The 19,347-nt window shown below is 41.2% G+C and overlaps 1 protein-coding gene across 11 annotated transcripts in view; it reads right to left on the bottom strand.

The window, feature by feature from the left end:
• The window catches only part of mark2b (MAP/microtubule affinity-regulating kinase 2b), a 103,993-nt gene that overhangs the window by 70,071 nt on the left and 14,575 nt on the right, over nt 1–19,347 (bottom strand). For all 11 annotated transcript variants that reach the window (XM_080741216.1, XM_080741221.1, XM_080741217.1 and 8 more), the window contains exon 2: nt 4,411–4,572. In XM_080741216.1, the coding sequence (XP_080597342.1) occupies nt 4,411–4,572 (162 nt within the window). The remainder of the gene's footprint in view (nt 1–4,410; nt 4,573–19,347) is intronic.

Raw genomic sequence — 19,347 nt, 5'->3', positions numbered from 1 at the left:
CTCACCAACAACCATCCCATAACAACCACGCAGATGTGTGTTGGACTGAGGTCTGGGAGCCCCCCACCCCTCCATGATAACTAGATATACCAGTAAGACGCCTAAGGACAAGGCCGCGCCATGTCTTGTCCATCTGGCCAAAGGGATTTGGTTCCACTGGCTGGCATCACAGGGATCTCCATTAAGGGCAATAAAAGGGATTCGGTTCCCATGACATCACAGTGATGTCAGAGCGTGAAGAGTCAATCAACAAAAAAGACAAGCTTTACCCATACAGACATGGACAAGATGTGACCATTCTTATAGTAAACTGCGACCTACAGCCGCAAATAAATCATTATCACCAGCTTAATCACTATAGCATACCTTATAATGATTCTTCAGATTATGATTCGATATTTGCAGATATCAAAAACGTTGCCATGATAATGATTTGGTGACAGCATACGATCAATGTGTCTAATCAATCATGCCCATTACTTTTAAAACTGCTCATAAACATCTAAAACAAAATCATTGTATTACTGATTAATTGTTATGTTTTTGAATTACCCAATTGTATTAACTGGAGCTACATTAATGATTATCTAGCATATTAAATCACTAACAACCATTCATAAAATAGTATTTTTTGGCAAGCCACATGATAGACAAGGTCAACTTGGTTTAGTTGGTTATAGTTTTTTAGTTTGCCATTATAGACACCATCTGTGTCCATCTATCTATACGTCTCCATCTACTGTGAATGAACCACTTAAACCCTATACTTAGCTAGGGTCTATACTTGGTAGCCTCCATTTTCCCTTTACACCAAATCTGAATGTTTGACAATGCCATGCCCAAACAGGGACTACCTAAATCAATATATTTAAAAATACTTGTCAAAAGCAGATGTTAACGTGGCCTTTTAAAACAGCATGCGGATTAGCCCTCTCCAGTTTCCTATTTTGTATTGCCATTATATTTGCTCTGCGTAGCTGAAAATGTTTACACTGAAATGTAAGAACTGGGCAACATTATTTGCATATACCCGTGCGTGAACCGTCTAAGACACCGATGTACAGTTTCCTAGCTAATCGAACAATTAGGAATTCAATGCCTTTCTCATATGAAATACAAACAAGCTTGTAGATGTGCTACTTTTGCCATTTTTGAATCCTGAAAAGTAATAGTTTTGGACAGACGAGTACAAGAGATTCACACAAACGCGCAATGAACATATGACTTAATTTGATTGCTGAGGCTTACCGGTACTATCAAGTGGAGTTTGGCCTGGGCATATATATATTATCAATATAATAGTGTCTATCATCTGGATTTTTTTATATCGTAATATCATGATGATATGGCAAAAGTGCTGTCTTCTCCTGGCTTAAATCATACAATCCATACCCGGGGATGTGAGGTAGGTTAAAGTAGCCTTAAAACCGCATGGTAGGCCAACAATGGTAGGCTTAAATTATGGATTCAAAAAGTGTCCTGACTGAAAAATAGCAGATATACAAGCTCACAGCGAGGCACCGAGTGCCGCGCTGCGAGCTTGTAGATCTGCTATTTTTGAAAAATCTTGAAAATGTGTGCAAGAAACCTATGTCAAGGATCTCCAAGATTATATGTATTTGGCCACGGACCCCAATCTCAAACTATTTAGTTCCAGGGACCCCCAGAAGCAAAATTTGAGTTAGAAAAGTTCGCTTAAAAAATACATTCAAAGACTTTCACACATTTTCACAACTTTTCAAAAATAGCAGATCTACAAGCTCGCAGCGCGGCACTCGGTGCCGCGCTGTGAGCTTGTATATCTGCTATTTTTCAATAGATAAAGTTAAGAGACTGACTGTCTGTCCCTCTTCCATCCATCTCTTCACTGAGACATCTCCAGAGGAGGACATCTACACCGATTCCACTCAAACCTTCAGCTTTGACTGGTCTTTTAGTTCTACTGGATCTCTTCTCTACTAGTCCCTCCCTCCCTACCATCTCTCAGCGCTCTGTGAAGCTCTGCTTCGTTGCATCAACGATGTAAACAATCTACGCACTAACACAACTAGCACCAAAAGGTAACACAATGGACAGAGGTTTCCTTATTTATATGTAGGATAAGCCTTATTTAATATGTTACAAGTTAAATCAGCAGATCTACAAGCTCAGGAGATCAGAGAATTTATAGATCATGTGCTATATATTTTGCTTATTAATTGATGCTCAAAATATTGATATTGAGGTATTTGGGGAAAAAAATATTGTAGCATTTATTTTCTCCATATGGCTCAGCCCAATATGAAACTACGAGACTCACAATCCCATACAGAATGGATCAGGGTATCTGCACATTTCCCAAGTAGAAATTCAATACTTTTTAAGGCTTTTTAAGGATCCGCGGGGACCCTGATGGATGCATGAGTTCACTCGCTGTTACATGCTTGGTGTAGACAAATGTTTCTCAAACATGTTTCATGTCAAAGGACCCCCAAATTGATATGGACGCATATTTTCGACAAAACAATACTAAACAAAGTGGAAAAACTGGGGCGTAAGTGTCAAATTGTTCCTCATTTAGCTGGGGACCCCTAGAACCCCCTCAAGTGTCCCTGGGGGTCCCTTGACCCCACGTTTGAGAGCAGTGATTCCCAAACTTGTCAGGTCGAGACCCAAAAGAGAAATTAAGACGTTTGCCCGGGACCCAAACTAGCGAAATCAGCTCACATGCTGTGAGCTTGTAGATCTGCTATTTTCACTACTACTTTGTTTTCCTAATTTATGGAATTTCATTATTCATTATTTATTCATGAAATTACTTACAAAATACCATGAAATAATAATTAAGAACAAAGTGTAGGAAACAAAAAACAAAGAGGTATTCGTTCAGACGCGACCCATAACAATTGGTCCGCGACTAGGGCTGTCACGATATGACATTTTACATGACGATTAATTGTCACTCAAATAATTGGCGATTAACGATTTAATTGTGTTTTTGTCGTTGATAATTACATTTCTGTTTGGCTTTTAGGCTTTGAAGTTGTACATGGTAGATATGACACATAACCTAAATATACAAAGAAATTACTGACATATTTGACAACTTTATACTTAAAAAAGAACATTGATAGTGGAAATAGCCGATCTACAAGCTCACTTGTGAGCTTGTAAATCTGAGCGGTGGTCACAACGCTCCTATACGTGGCCGTGTGTGTGGGTCTGTCTGTCTGTCTGTTTGTCTGTCTGTCTCCGTGTCCGTAGCCTGCACTCCTGCAGTAACCTTTTCTGACCACACATGTTAAGGGAGGGGCGCTGTTGCACACACACACACACACACACACACACACACACACACACACACACACACACACACACACACACACACACACACACACACACACACACACACACACACACACACACACACACACACACACACACACACACACACACACACACACACACACACAGCTCAGTTCACACGAGTGTGATTTTTAAATATATGAACATCTTTCAACATGGAAACGATTATGACGATTATGAAAACTAATCACGATTATGTCAAATAATCACGATTAGACGATTATGTAATAATTGTGACAGCCCTATCCGCGACCCAAAGATGGGTCCCGACCCAGTGTTTGGGAACCAGTGGCGTAGATGGTTGCCTTTGTCGCTCACCATGACTCTGCTGTACTGCCAGCAAAAGAGAGGCGCCTCCTGAAACACACGCTCTCAATTCACAGTCACAGCCACAATTCACAACGGGCTGCTGTGGGATTTTTCATTCCCTCGCGTCGCTCGCAAGATAAAAGATGAAATTCGTGTCCACACTCCACTGCGTCGTTTTGGTTTTGGAGACTGGAGTCGACACTCAGAATAAACACTTTCTATTTTCGCTCTCCCTCTACTTGGATCCAACCAACCCCCGCACCGTCTCTGGTTAAACACAACCCTGCAGCCTCTTTTAACAAACAACAGAAAACCAAAACGAAAGGGATACGACTCCACTGCTGCTAAGACACATGGGGAGAATGCCACATTAGAAAGAGTGTGTGTGTGTGTGTGTGTGTGTGTGTGTGTGTGTGTGTGTGTGTGTGTGTGTGTGTGTGTGTGTGTGTGTGTACACTATGTAGGCTGTAGGGGGAGGGAGGGGGGCTGCAACTACAGTATACATTTATTTCTTAGCCATTATTATTTCAATTCCGTTTTTTTTGTCATTCATCGAGGGACATTTAAAATATTTTGTTTCCATTTTTCATATAGTGCTAATGTCACACACCGATATTGTGTGACGTTTTATAGGGATCATGTATTCATTAATTCTTCTATTAATAACAAAAGAAGAAATAGCACCACTGTGTGTGTGTGTGTGTGTGTGTGTGTGTGTGTGTGTGTGTGTGTGTGTGTGTGTGTGTGTGTGGCTACCTCTTTGCCGGTGAGGACGTGTCGTGCCAGTTTGACCTTGGCGAAGTTGCCCTTGCCGATGGTCTTCAGTAACCGGTAGTTACCGATGTGGGGTTGGTCGTCCGCCGTCGTAGCAACGGAGTTCCGACAGCGTGGCATGGTGGGACGGCTGGACTTGGAGTCCTGAGGAGCGAAGAAGGGGAAAGAAGGGGTCAACGTCAACTTAACCCATTTAGGCCTAGAATTATTGAATGCTTTAACCGGTGAAAAATAGCAGATATACAAGCTCACAGCGCGGCACCGAGTGCCGCGCTGCGAGCTTGTAGATCTGCTATTTTTGAAAAATCGTGAAAATTAGAATTTTGACCCGATTCTATAAGTGTCTTTTGAATCCTTCTAAGATTTTTGGAAAAAAACCTATGTTTCTATGTCAGCAATCTGGCCAGCCATCGTCAAAGAAAAGGTCCTTTTCACTTAAATGGGGCTCAGTTAGTCTGTTCTTGAGAGACTACTATGTCAGTGGTGCTCAAACCTTTTCATGTGAAGGACCCCCAAAATGATATTTATTTGCCACGGACCCCCATCTCACAATATCTAGTTCCAGGGACCACCCAGAAGCAAAATTTGAGTTACAAACAAAAAAATACAATACATTCAAAGATTTGCACACATTTTCACGACTTTTTCAAAAATAGCAGATCTACAAGCTCGCAGCGCGGCACTCGGTGCCGCGCTGTGAGCTTGTATATCTGCTATTTTTCACTGGTTAAAGCATTCAATAATTCTAGGCCTAAGCCAAGTTGTTTTCACCCCTTTTCACATCAAGGACCATTATGTATTTGGCATTTGAGCCAAGGACCATCGTTTGATGAGATTTCGCCTCTCAGACCCAAAGCTTAGAATATGTTGTTATCATTGGGTTTGGATCAGATTTTGTCCACAATTCCATGCTGTATCGACGTTGGTACTATAGGAGAGACAGCAGGCAAACATTGATCAAATTAACAATTCTTCTTCAGTCTCTAGTTGTGTAGACTTCTTGTAAATTAAGTAATGCAGATGTTTAACAATAATTTAATACTTGAGAGCGTAAAATGAAACCAGATGGTAAGTGTCCATTTGGTTCAAACTCAAGAGTTAAAGATCTATAAGGGTCCATTTGGTTACCAATTTTACATAATTTAGCTGGGGACCACCTGGAACCCCCTCAAGGACCACTGACTTAAATAAACACAATTATCATCAACAAGCAACACACACAAATCAACATACAATCAATACACAAAGGAAACATTAGGCGAAAACGGGTGAACATTTGACGGAAATAGATCTACTGTACATGCTCACAACGCACAGTGCCACGTTTTGAGCTTGTAGATCGACGTTTTCATCCAAGAGATTCAGTGTAAAAGGGGGAAAAGGAGAGGCTAAAGGATAGGCCCCTGGGAGACCTCTGTCAATGAATCGTTTTAGTGGTTCAAAGGCAGCTGGCCTGGGACTAATTAGTTCTTAAATCTATTGGTGCTCCTGCATCTTTGCAGATAATACTGTATACACAACAACCAGACAGAAGCCATCTGAACTCAGTGAACATTAAGCTAATGAAACAACTAATGTCGCTATACTGTATCAGTGATTCTCAGACTTTTTCATGTCATGGACCCCCAAACTATGTATTTGGCCGGCGATCCCACCATCTCAAAATATTCTGTGCCAGGGACCCCCAGAAGCAATGATTTGCATTTTGAAACGTTTTCCCTGATTTTCTAAAATAGCAGATCTACAAGCTCATAGCACATAGTGATGCACAATGAGCTGAGCTTGTATATCTATCTACTTTTGAACAGCCAAAGTATAAAATAAATAATGGTTCATGTGGTTACAAAGATGCTTTCCCAGTAGAATTATTGAATGCTTTAACCAGTGAAAAATAGCAGATATACTGTATATTGTAGATCTGTTATTTTTGAAAAAGTCGTGAAAATGTGTGCAAATCTTTGAATATATGTATTTTTAAAGCGAACGTTTGTAACTCAAATTTTGCTTCTGGGGGTGGTCCCTGGAACTAGATATTTTGAGATGGGGGTCCACATGAAAACGTTTGAGAACCACTGACATAGTAGTCTCTCAAGAACAGACTAACTGAGCTCCAGTTAAGTGAAAAGGACCTTTTCTTTGACGATGGCTGGCCAGATTGCTGACATAGAAACATGGGTTTTTCAAAAAACCTTAGAAGGATTCAAAAGACACTTATAGAATCGGATCAAAATTCTAATTTTCACGATTTAAAAAAATAGCAGAGTGCCGCGCTGTGAGCTTGTATATCTGCTATTTTTCAATGGTTAAAGCATAAAATAATGATACACAATAATGTGTACCCGTTCTAAATGGGTTAACGGGTTAAAGAACTTCAACAGTCTGGCCAAAAAGAAAGTTTCCTTGGGTAGGTGGAAAGTGGCACAAAACGCATGAGAGAGTTAGGGGAGGATCAAAAGGTCCTGAAAAAGGTTATGCTGGGTTCAATAAAAAAAAAAGGAGCAACTTCCTCAAACGCACACAGCATGTTCCTGGTGCATGCAGAGCGATTTGATTGCACTGACACGGGAAGAGAAGAACCAGTGTGACCACAGAACAGGGGATGTGAAATCTGAACTAATGGCTGTTGTGTTGACAGATGAAGACTGTTTGGATCGGGTGGCGATTTTGATGAGGTCTTACTGGTAAGATTAGACTGAAGGCGATCGCTGCACACAGCCTTGAAGGGGTAAGAAACTGACTAACACCCAATTCACACAAGTAATGACAGCCTTTTCAACCGGATGCATTTTTCCACCTATTTCAGACCACAGCACACTCCTGTTTGACTGTGTCTGTTGCAAAAGGGTAACTTTTCACAACTTTACCACTGGCTCACTGGTTGACACTAAGGTCTCAGAGCCAGAGGCACTTGCCCGTTGGGCAAGTACAGGTCATGTTCTACTTTCCCAAAGGTCATGCCCACTTGCCCATAAAAATACATTTTCCGTTATAAAATGATTGGTGAAATTTTCACTTGTAGAACAAATTAATGTTAAATCCAATCTTTAACTTCAGAGTGAATGAGTGCAACTGCTAATTGTAAAAAGGTAGATTGTTCTACACATAAATAGCCTATAATATCTATTGAAGACGGAATGCACTTAACACGTCGGGCAAACTGAAGCAAACGCCACTTGCCCGAACGTTTTATTTACTTGCCACGGGCAGTGGGGCAACAGTTAGTGTCAACCCCTGCTGGCTCCATCTCCTAGTCGCTCCTCACCATAAACAATGCATTGGATGGTTTTGCTGGTGTCGCGTTTCAAGCGACGCGTCAGTGTGATCACCCCCTTGGTCCATTTATATCAGTTTTTAAAAGATTTGTTTTTGGGGCTTTTATGCCTTTATTTTGATAGGATAGTAGACTGGCAGGAAATGGGGAGAGAGACGGGGAGTGACACGCGGCAATGGTCGTCCAGACCGGGAATCGAACCGGCGACGGTTCGATTCCTTTATATGACAGTTTTATTGGTAAAGGAATGCACACATGCCTTTGTTTATTTATTTTTTATCTACTGATGTCAATATACATTATGCACACCTGACCAGCACAGGTGCAGAAAGCCAAGTCGGATGTTAAGTAATTTATATTGTCTTTGATATTGTCATATGTATTTTCATTAGTTACCCTACTACTTATTCTGCACTTGTTCTCTACCCTTACCTGTATTTTTGTTTCATACTCACTGCGGAGCTGCTACGACTACAAAGTTTCCCTCTGGATCAGTAAAGGTCCATCTATGCATGGCAAAAATCAGCCGACACAAAATAAGTCAGGCAGGGGAGAAACGTGATTCCCATCAGTGCACAGGGACGCTACCAGACGAACGGACACTTTGCTAGTCAGGTTGTTGTGACCCGCAATGACCTGTACTCGAAAGCTACAAGTACAGTTACTCTACATCTTGTGTTCCTCTGTTGACATACAAGTACAGTTACTCTACATCTTGTGTTCCTCTGTTGACATCAATGTTCTGTTACACTAGAATGAGTCAACAGAGGGGGTGGGGTGGGGGGAAAGAAATCCCAATGCTGTCCCAATACTTACATAGCTGCCTGAATGTGTCTGACCTGGGTTTGAACCCAAACAGTGAGAGCAGATGACTGCATTGTGCCCTAAGCACAGTTATGCTTGATTTATTCATGGTCGCACGCCATGTCGAGCACCCGAAAATAAAATATGTCCAAGCTCCGAGCTTGTAGATCAGGTATTTTCAGTGCACTACAACACTGAGTGTATTGTGTCAAAGCCAGTACAGTATCACATCAGGTCATTCAACAACAGTACTGCTAATGTACAGTAGACGTTGCCTTGATGAGACTCTCTCACACGCACATAAAACAAAACTGTACCGGCCTGGAATGTTTTTGCATGGATAGCAACAGCGATAGGGTTTCAACTTTAGGACTGGGTCACGGCAATTGTGTGTGTGTGTGTGTGTGTGTGTGTGTGTGTGTGTGTGTGTGTGTGTGTGTGTGTGTGTGTGTGTGTGTGTGTGTGTGTGTGTGTGTGTGTGTGTGTGATCTGAGCGGACAGGTGACAGGGTTCAGGGTCAGAGGAGGGGATGACCGGCTCCAGGGTGACGAGACGCAAACATACTCTCACACTCACACACAGTCTCACTCTCACACACAGGCTCTCGCGTGCATGCATGTATGTATGCACACACACCTCTGCAGGAGATCTGACACCAGAGAGAGAGCCAGAGAAATTCAGTTACTACACAGTGTAAAGGACATTTTCTCTCTCTCTCTCTCTCTCTCTCTCTCCCCTTTCTTTCCTTTCTTCTCTGTTGAGCTTGCAGAGACACTGCGACGTGTTGAGCAAGCCGCTTGCTCCTTCACCATCTGTTGGCTCATGGGAGACGCCTTGGTAAACCGGGATCTTGATGTGTCTGTGTGTTTCTGTCTAGGTCCAGATGGTAGGACGCGAGGTCTCCCTGACTGCTCACCAAGCCCAGGCTGATGGTGCACGGTGTAATGGGCACAGATTAGTCTTTTATTAATGATGGAAAGGAAGATGTCTGGATTTGCAATGTCTGACTGATTTGCGGCTTGGGAGAAAAGGCGAGAGAGAGAGATGGGATGTGAGGAAGAAGAAAGGGAGAGACATGATGTGTGAGAGTGGGAGAGAGACGGAATGAGAAGTGTATTCATTACATTTGGAGGATCCGTCCTTCCGAAATGACACATAATGTGACCGTTCAAAATCTTATTTGTCCAGCAGACAGGGCACCCTGACACACGACTGCCTTGCTCTAGCCTGGCTTCCAGACATAGGGTTTGTGTGGGACCAATTAGGTGCTCCACAAAAGCATTCATTCATTGCAGTGACTTTCAATATTTCATTTGGTCTGATGTTTTGAGATATTATGCCGTTAATGAACAGCGTATTATTACAAAACTGAAGCTGACCTAGTTGACTAACAAACACACATACAATGATTATGGCATTGCTCCAGCATATGCTGAGCCCTAATAAATGTCTTCTTTGGCTTTACACTTGAAAAAGCTTGTATCCATTTGTTAAATGTATTACAGTTCGTTGATTTAATTTAAGTGCATTTTACAAGTTATTCTTTTAGATATTGCACCTTATAACATACAAATCTGATAGCGACATTAGCATCTTCAGAGAAAGGTATTACTGTATTTATGTCATTTCAGAAGAGGGTTGGCAACATCCAGTTTGTCGCTGGTGCTGGACATCAGTAACAGTAGTTTAATGCTTTATTTAATGATTTAACTATTGAAAAATATGAGATATACAACTTAAGCTCACAGCGCAGCACCGAGTGAACAACGTGCACATGCATGTGTGGCCACGGGGTCTGTTATCATGGCTATGGCCCCCCCAGGCTATGTGTGTGTGTGTGTGTGTGTGTGTGTGTGTGTGTGTGTGTGTGTGTGTGTGTGTGTGTGTATACAGGGGTTGACACTAAGGTCTCAGAGGCACTTGCCCATCGGGCAAGCGCATGTTCAAATAACTCAATTAAGTGTTGATAATAAACTTTTTTCCTTTTATTAAAAAAAAAGACAAATGTCTGTATATCAGCATTGTTCCTAAAAGTGTTGTTTGTTTGTTTTTTTACTTTAAAACACAGTAAGTGGTACAGTTGGTACCGTACTGTATTTGATGTCACGGGTCAACGGTGGCCATTTGTTACTTCAGCCCTTGGCCTTTGGGCAGGAGTCAAGCCATATGTCTCAGACTCTATGCCCGAGATGCCGCCTGTCGCCATTCCTTCTATTCTGCATTTGGTATTTTGTTGTTGTTCAGATGCCATCATCAGTTCCATATGTATGTTGTTAGTGTTCTAGGTACAGTATATATGGGGCCCTTCAAAATAAAGACCCTTTCTTTATGTCTTCCATCATTCTGTGGACCTCTATTTCCTATACTCCCATCTGTCCCTCGGCTCTAAATTATTACAGTTGTTGCTTGGCTCCATCTCTACAATTCCTCTGAATGAATGGTGAAAGGTTCCGGCGCAAACACCCATGTCCCATTATGCAGACATGTATAGAATGACAAACAGGCTTACAGGAAGTCAGTACTTGTTGCCTTCACAACAATTGCAAAAACAGCACATCTAGTTGTAGATTCTAGCTTACTAACACCACCAGTGGAAATAATGGTTGTTGTTTTCTTTGAGTGGGTGGCTAGCTAAATGTGAAATGCTCAAACTCTTGTCTCCTAATGTATGGGTCGGTAACAGACTCAAAATATAATTGTATCCCAAAGCATTGGTCTATTTTCTATTTATGTCAATGAGCTTCTAGAACTGTACTGTAGGTTCAGTATGTGGACAGTCCTTATGTTCATCTCTTCTCCCTTCCTTGGCCCCTCTAATCAGGACGTGCAACGTACAGTAGTAGCTCTGTGGGTGTTGTTGTATATAGAGATGCACACTCAACAAGTCTTATGTTAAGCACAAATAGCCAGTCGACTTGTTTATTTGTTAGGATACTCAATAGCTGTGCCCTAAAGCACAGCTAGTTTTCCTGGGGTTCCTGGGGTCTACATGGTATAGCAACGTGTTTGAACTAGGCCTGTCACAATTACTACATAATCATCTGAATCTCAAATATTTCACAGTCGCAATTATTTTTCATAATCGTCATAATCATTTACATGTTGAAAATGTTTCATATATTTTCAAACATTTTCAAATGCGATGCGTTGTGAGCTTGTAGATCGGCCATCTCCTCTATAAATGTTATTTTTAAAGTATTAAGTTTGTCAAATATATCATTTCTTTGTATATTTAGGTTGTGTCTCATATCTGCCATGTGCAACTTCAAAGCCTACAGGCCAAACAGAAAGGTAATTGTCAACGACAAAAATTCAATTAAATCATTAATCCCATGTAAAATGGCATAATCGTGACAGCCCTAGTTTGAATTCACTGCCAGACATTAATTAATTCATCTGCCTCTGCCAGGGTTTTTCAGTGTTTTTACCTTATTTTGTCGACCCACGGAACACACTGTGTGACCTGGTTGTAAACAAAAGACACATGGAGGGGCGGACAATCGTCTTTTCTTTCACCCGGGAAAGAAAAAGCGTATCCACGATCATCCATTCTTTAGTTAGGGTCAGTAGAAAAACAACTTCAGCCTGAATTGAGTGACAGTTTTGCCTTGTTTTCCCAGTTGATCAAAATAAAATACAAAAGATATCCATCTTATGATGTTTGCACTTTGCACCCAAGTTGTATCCACGTTAGTAAGGGGTAGGAGAGTATGACAAAAAACCCAATGCCCTCGGTTTTGGGATGCAAACATACGCCAGATGACTCTTAGTGGTTTGAAAAACTACAGGCCATGAGCTAAACCACTTCCTGGTTGTCTTTCCTATTCTTTTCATATCTGGTCAAACTATCATTATCTCCGCCAGGAGATCATGTTTTAGAATGAAGCGCTTCTGACCATCAAATACGACTAAAAATAGTTCAGTCAGCTCTAGAGCTGGGGAGTATATATCAAAATGAATAATACAAAAAACATCTACATGCATGCATTTTTCATTGCACATTTCAACCGTGTAAATGAAAATACTATTGCTCTCTCTGGGGCTTCCTGTGATATACCAAAGCCATAGAAGTACATTAAAGAATAAATAAAATTAAGTAAGTTAAGAGAAAATGTGACAAGATGGAAACATAGAAAATAGACATTTGCATGATGATGATTCTTTTACATCATTACAGCCCAGCGCTGCTGCCAGAGCTAAGGGTAGATGACTGCTATACTTTGCAGCCAACTTGGCAGCTAAGCTAACAAGCTCAACCATTATTTCTATGAGCTTAACAAATAATAGCGTGCCATGACCTGTGCATAGAAGTCAAACAATAACCAACTGAGCTAGTGTGGCAAGTGTAACATGTGTAAAGATTAATTCTTCTCAGAGACGTTTATTCCACCATCCTGTCATGCATGCAACAAGGCAAGGCAGTGATTTTAAACATCTCAGTTATAGAGGCCCAAATAAACGGGAAATAACATTACCGAGTGTGAAACCCAGACATAGCTGTGGTAAAAAGAAAAAAGAAAAAAGAAAAGAAAATATAGCATTGATCTTTTTATTTTATGTCTCATGACTCAGACTATAATATCAATTTTGGAATGTGTTCATCCTAGGCAGCTATGCAGTATGTTCCGTCAGACAACACTTTCGAGCTGGTGGATCCACTACTTTCAGTGTGTGACACCGTCCTACAACAGATGTAGAAAAAGCAGTTTCATCTTGGTCTGAAGTCTAAACTAGGCTTTATGAAGTGACTGCACTCAAACCAGCAAACACATTCTCACGCCAGTGTTGATTTCATCGACTAAAACTATGATGAAACATGTTCGTCGACTACCTTTTTTCACTGATGAAACTAAATAAAACTAAGCTATAATGACTAAAACTAAATACGACAATTTCATAAAAACAAGACTAAAATGTTATGGAGGGACTAGTGGAGAAGAGATCCATTAGAACTAAAAGACAAGTCATTTTATGTTTGGTTGCACTCTGATGTAAAAATGACAAGATCTCAAGCTCACAACGCAATCTACACGCTCACAATGCGTCGCAGCGCGACGGGTTGTGAGCTTGTAGATCGTCTAAATTGTAGATCGGCAAAATTTGCAGTTTTGAAAGGTTCCGCCATTAATACGTGGGCATAAATACGTGGGCTGATTTATTTTATAGTTTCCTTCATGTCAAATTGCGAGCTACATTGCAGGCAGTCAACTGGATAGTGAGTTCAAAGTGGGACCTTCTCAGTGCCTTCCTCCTCTCTTCCAGTTGTCTGTCTTCCTTCCCTCCTCTCTCTCCACCTCTTTCTTGTCTATTTTTGTCTGATCCCCCCCTCTCTGGTTTTCAGCAGCTGCGAACCAATGCCACACACGCATGCACAGTTGCATGCAGTCGTGCACAGACTGCACACGCACGTATGCATACACGCGCGCACACCTCCTGCGTTAATTATAGACGTGTCAGAGGACAATAAGTGACATCATTGTTTAGTTCTCAGCTCACATTACTCTCTGATGCTGGTTCTGACTCATGTAGACCAACTGAAAAACCACAAACACACGAGAGCGCACACACAGACACGGTGTGGAGTAAGACATGGACTAATTTAGGGCATTTCTGTACTTTGCTTCCCCTCCAAGACTAAAAGCCCCCCCCCCCCCCCAACCGTCAATACCACAAACATAGAAGAATAACTCAGCATTTTCTTGCTTCCACAAAAACTGGCAAATAGAACCATTCACAAACACTGTGGATGTGTGTGTGTGTGTGTGTGTGTGTGTGTGTGTGTGTGTGTGTGTGTGTGTGTGTGTGTGTGTGTGTGTGTTGTTGTTGTTGTGTTGGGGGGGGGGACACTGTTGTCAGTGAAAGTGCAACCTCTGTGGTGTCATGTTACAAAAATAACTGATCTACAAGCCAACAACGCTTCACATCGCGAGACGACGTTAGCTTGTAAATCTGGTCTACCTCTGAGCTTACTTAAGACAGTTCCACAACTCTCTAGTCTATTCCCACTGAAAACGCTTCTTTTACATGATTTTGTACACTTGCCGGCTGTTTCTGGAAGCAGTATACTCTCCTGGTGGTGAGATTGCTCGAATTCACTAATTTGATTGACACGCAGTATCACATCCAAGGAAAGGACACACACCTTCATGCACACTGTCACACACATACTCTGTATAAGCGGCTGCACTGCTTTTTTAAAGTTTGTTTTTGCTTGTCTTCGTCTGTTTTTGTTACTCTTCTTTTTTTTTGCTTTTCTTTTGCTTTGTTTTATTGCGTCTTTATTTTCCTCATCTAAAAATAAAAATGGGACAATGGGATCTAATGTACAAGAATGTGATACTCATACCCTGTTGTGCCCAACTAAATACATCAAATGTATGATGCTATATTTGAAAGTTGCACTTTCAGAATCACAAACAAAGAACAGGTGTCATTTATTTAATGAAAGTTCTAAAGTTCATTGATGGTTCTTGGCACTTGGCAGGTACTCATTTTGTTGTCTTACTGGCTCATTTTAACATGCAACTTGGAGTCACTGGGTGTCAGTCACACTGACTGACTGCACACACAACCGTGTATAACAGACACAAAAGCAGACAATCCCACACACACACAGCAGTGGTGTTAATCCAGGGCGTTGCTGATCATGTTTTGACTCGCACCTCATTATGGCTGACCTTTTCTAATGGAGGTACTGGGAGAGAAGCAGCGATAGAGCAGGAGGAGGGAGAGGAGCTGTTAGAGAACACAGCCAATCAAGCATCACAACTGGAGCAATGGTTTAGTAGTAGGGATGGATAACGTTCTGCCACAATAATCGTGACATGTACTTTTCATATCGTCCCATCTAGGGCTGTCACAATTATTACATAATCGTCTAATCGCGATTATTTGACAATCGCGATTATTTTTCATAATCGCCATAATCGTTTCCATGTTGAAAAATGTTCATATATTTTTTTGAAGTAAAAAAAACTAGTGGAAATAGCAGATCTACAAGCTCACAACGTGTCGCATCGCGACGCGTTGTGAGCTTGTAGATCGGCTATTTCCACTATCAATGTTCTTTTTTAAGTATAAAGTTGTCAAATATGTCAGTAATTTCTTTGTATATTTAGGTTATGTGTCGTATCTACCCTGTGCAACTTCAAAGCCTAAAAGCCAAACAGACAAAACTCAACGACAAAAACACAATTAAATCGTTAATCGCAATTATTTGAGAGAAAATTAATCGTCATGTAAAAAGTCATAATCGTGACAGCCCTAGTCCCATCCTTATTAGGGGTGGGCTGATATGGAAAAATACAATATCACAATATTTTCCCAAGCTGTATCACAAAACACGATCTTAATCGCGATTCTTTTTCACGTTGGTTTTTATGGTACAACCACCTACAGTACTAAAAGAAAAAGGAGAAACAGACCATTTAGACCAGTGGTCCTCAATGTGGGGTCCAGGGACTCTCTGGGTTCCTTTTGGGAGGTCTACATTGAACCTTAGTTACAAGTATCTAACTCTGAGAGTATACAAATAAAACATTTAAAGTTTGATTTGGACAAAAATGCAGGTTTAAATGAATTCTGCGATGAATCTCTGCGTTAACAATTCCACAGGATTTTCTATAAGTCCCTCATTGTATCACAATATAAAATTAAAATATGATTATTTTGGGGGGTCCCCAGTTAAAACATGTTTATTTTGGGGGTCGTGGCCTGGAAAGGTTGAGAACCAAAGATCTACAGTATGAGTATGTCTATGGCTATCCATCTATGACATACTCCAGATCAGAGTCCCATTAATTTAAATTATGTTTAAATTATGTTTAAGTTTAAAAGATTTTCAAAGTATAAAACATGTGAAAAACCGGTGGTGTGCATGCAAAGCTGATCGGTCCAGTGGTTCACAAGGTTAGCTCCAGACAAACACAAGCACACTAACAGACCCTTTTATATAGCCGTACCGTAAACATGTATACAGTATACTGTGCAATCCTACTGGCATCTTGCCGTTTGTGTGAATGTATTCAACACACAACAGCAGGAACTGTTGTTAGGAAAGCACTGAACCTTGAAATCAAAATTGGAAGTGAAAAAGGAGCCTGGTGTTGAAAAACCTGATATCCTCCTGAACAAGTATATCAGGCAACTGCCGTTGACAGTTACGTCAAGTCAAACCTATTCATTGTTACATTGAATGGGCCTAATAAACCATTTCACCCCTCAGAAACTACAGAGGAGTGCTTTAAAATAGCACAGTAGTCGACAGTGGGAAGAATGATGGCTGTGTGTGTGATTCATCTCAGTTTTAAACACTAGAGTGATGCGTAAAAATGGGAAATTAGAGAACCTTGGAGAGGTAAGGAAAATGTCACAGTCATTCAGTTACTAGTTAAGAAGCCACACACCAAGTGGTGAACAACTTAATTTAAATATAAAAAGATATAATATTGTGAGTAGTGTTGCCCGATCCCGATCACGTGATCGGATCGTCCGCCGATATGGCCGTTTTTATAAGATCGGAGATCGGGGAAAAAAAATCGGGGAAAAAAAAAGTTTTTTTTTTTTTTTTTTTTTTTTTTCAAAAAAATATTTTCTGGGAGTACTGAAAGTTACAGGTAAGGTGAATGCGATATGAAATGTAAGCTTACCATAATCACAGTAATCCTTAATCATTTTCAATCATATTCAAGGGCTTTTGGAGAAATGAGACAGACAGAGCACTGCAGAGGGAAGGTGATGGCTGTTGTGTCAGACTCTGTACAGCTGGCAGCTGATGCCAATAAGTAGTAATTGGCCCCTTGCTAATGGATCAAAGGAAGGCAATTATGTCTCTCTGCACTGTCAACTAGCTCAGTGGTTCTCAACCTGTGGGTCGGGACCCCCAGGGGGGTCCTCAAATTATTTTGGGGGGGTCCCCAGATGATTAACTTAATGTGCAACATTGTTTTCTCTCTCAACAGTAAACAAATCAACATAAAGTTTAAGTGTATAGAGGGTATCTGCACATTTCGAAAGTGAAAAATTAAGGACTTTTTAATACCTCTAAAATGACAAATTAAACATTGGCCAAATTGTCAAATATTAAAGCCAGAAATTGTGAAAATAGCCGATCTACATGCTCACAACTCCTCGCGTTGCGAGGCGTTGTGAGCATGTAGATCTGCTATTTTCACAATAGAACAGTGTTATACAAAATATACTTCCTCAACTCTTCAGGGTCGGGGGTCCCCAGTTAAAATATGATTATTTTGGGGGTCACGGCCTGAAAAGGTTGAGAACCAAGTGATAGAATGAATAGAATTTTTTTTTCTTCTTAATGCGTTGCCAAAAGATCGGATCGGGAAAGATCGGGATCGAATCGGAAGCAATAATATTTGATCGGTATCGGATCGGGAGCAAAAAAACCCTGATCGGGGCATCCCTAATTGTGAGGGTAATATTTTCCCCACCACACTTGCATATGGGCTCTGCTGGGCAGTATCTCGATATTTAATCCAGGAAACAATAGCACTTCCAGGCCTATTTGTGTATACATGTGACCTGACAGTCGCTTATCTCCCGATTAGGGAGTCTTACTGGTATATTTTCTATAGGCTACTTTGTGTTAGTGTTGCGCAATGGTAGAGAGAATAGCTGATCTACAGACTTACAATGCATTTACTTGTAGACATTTCTGAACATTGTTGAATACTGTTGCCTATGACAGTGGTGCTGGGACCACCAGTGGTCCTTGAGGGGATTCCAGGTGGTCTCCAGTTAAATAATGGAAGAGTTGGTAACTAAATGGACCCTTATACCTTTAACTCTTGAGAGCGTAAAATGAAACCAAATGGACCTGTGGTTTTATTTTACGCTCTCAAGAGTTAAATTATTCTTAAACATCTGAATTACTTAATTTACAAGAAGTCTATCCACAACTTTGCAACATCCCATCGTGCATTGCGCAGAAGTTGCACGGAGCTTCCGGCGCCGCAGCCGAGTGTGATCTACAAGCTCACAGCGGCTGCATCTGCGACGCAACATGAGCTTGTATGTCTGTTGTTAACCGGAAGTGTGGTGCAAAAGATTCTCCAGTAAATTCCCGCGGAAAGAGGTGGATACAATTAGAGAATGTAGAAGGAGTGTTATTTTGATCAACGAATAAAATCTCATCCAAAGAAATAAAAAAATAAATAAAATAAGTTTGGGGTCTGACAGGCTGAATCTCATCAAATGGTGGTCCGTTGCTCAAATGCTAAGTAAATGTCGGACCTTGATATGAAAAGGGTTGAAAACCACTGCCCTACGACATGCCCAGTGGGACTGCACAGTGCAGGTTGAAAGTGGATACGTCCGTCTGTCTGTGGGGTTTTATAAACATTTCACCAATGAAAAGTATTAACAAGAGTGGCCTCAGTGGCCTAGTAGTTAGAATGTCTGCCCTGAGTTTGGGAGGTCGGGATTCGATCCCCAGTCGGGTCATACCAAAGACTGTAAAAATTGGACCCAATGCCTCCCTGCTTGGCACTCCACATCAAGGGTTGGATTACGGGGGTTGATCACCACTACTGGACTCCCGAGCATGGCACGTCTCAACGCTCCAAGAGTGTTTTCCGCCTTTGGCCTTGGGTCAAAGGCGGAAAACACATTTCAATTACAGCAATGTTTTTGACAAATAATCATTAGGAGCTTGTGATTACATAATACGGGTAACTACATTGGCTCCCCTGGAACACTTCCCCCCCCCCCCCATTTCCTCAAAAGTAACGCTTTTGGACGACTTGCAAAACAAACAACGCGGGGGACAAAGATGGTTTCATTATGGTTAATAACACAACCGCATTACCACATTATACTGAATCTTG

Source organism: Nannobrachium achirus (assembly GCF_963921795.1).
Source record: "Nannobrachium achirus genome assembly, chromosome: 14".
Classification (NCBI taxonomy): domain Eukaryota; kingdom Metazoa; phylum Chordata; class Actinopteri; order Myctophiformes; family Myctophidae; genus Nannobrachium; species Nannobrachium achirus.
This window is presented reverse-complemented; position numbering and strand designations above follow the sequence as displayed.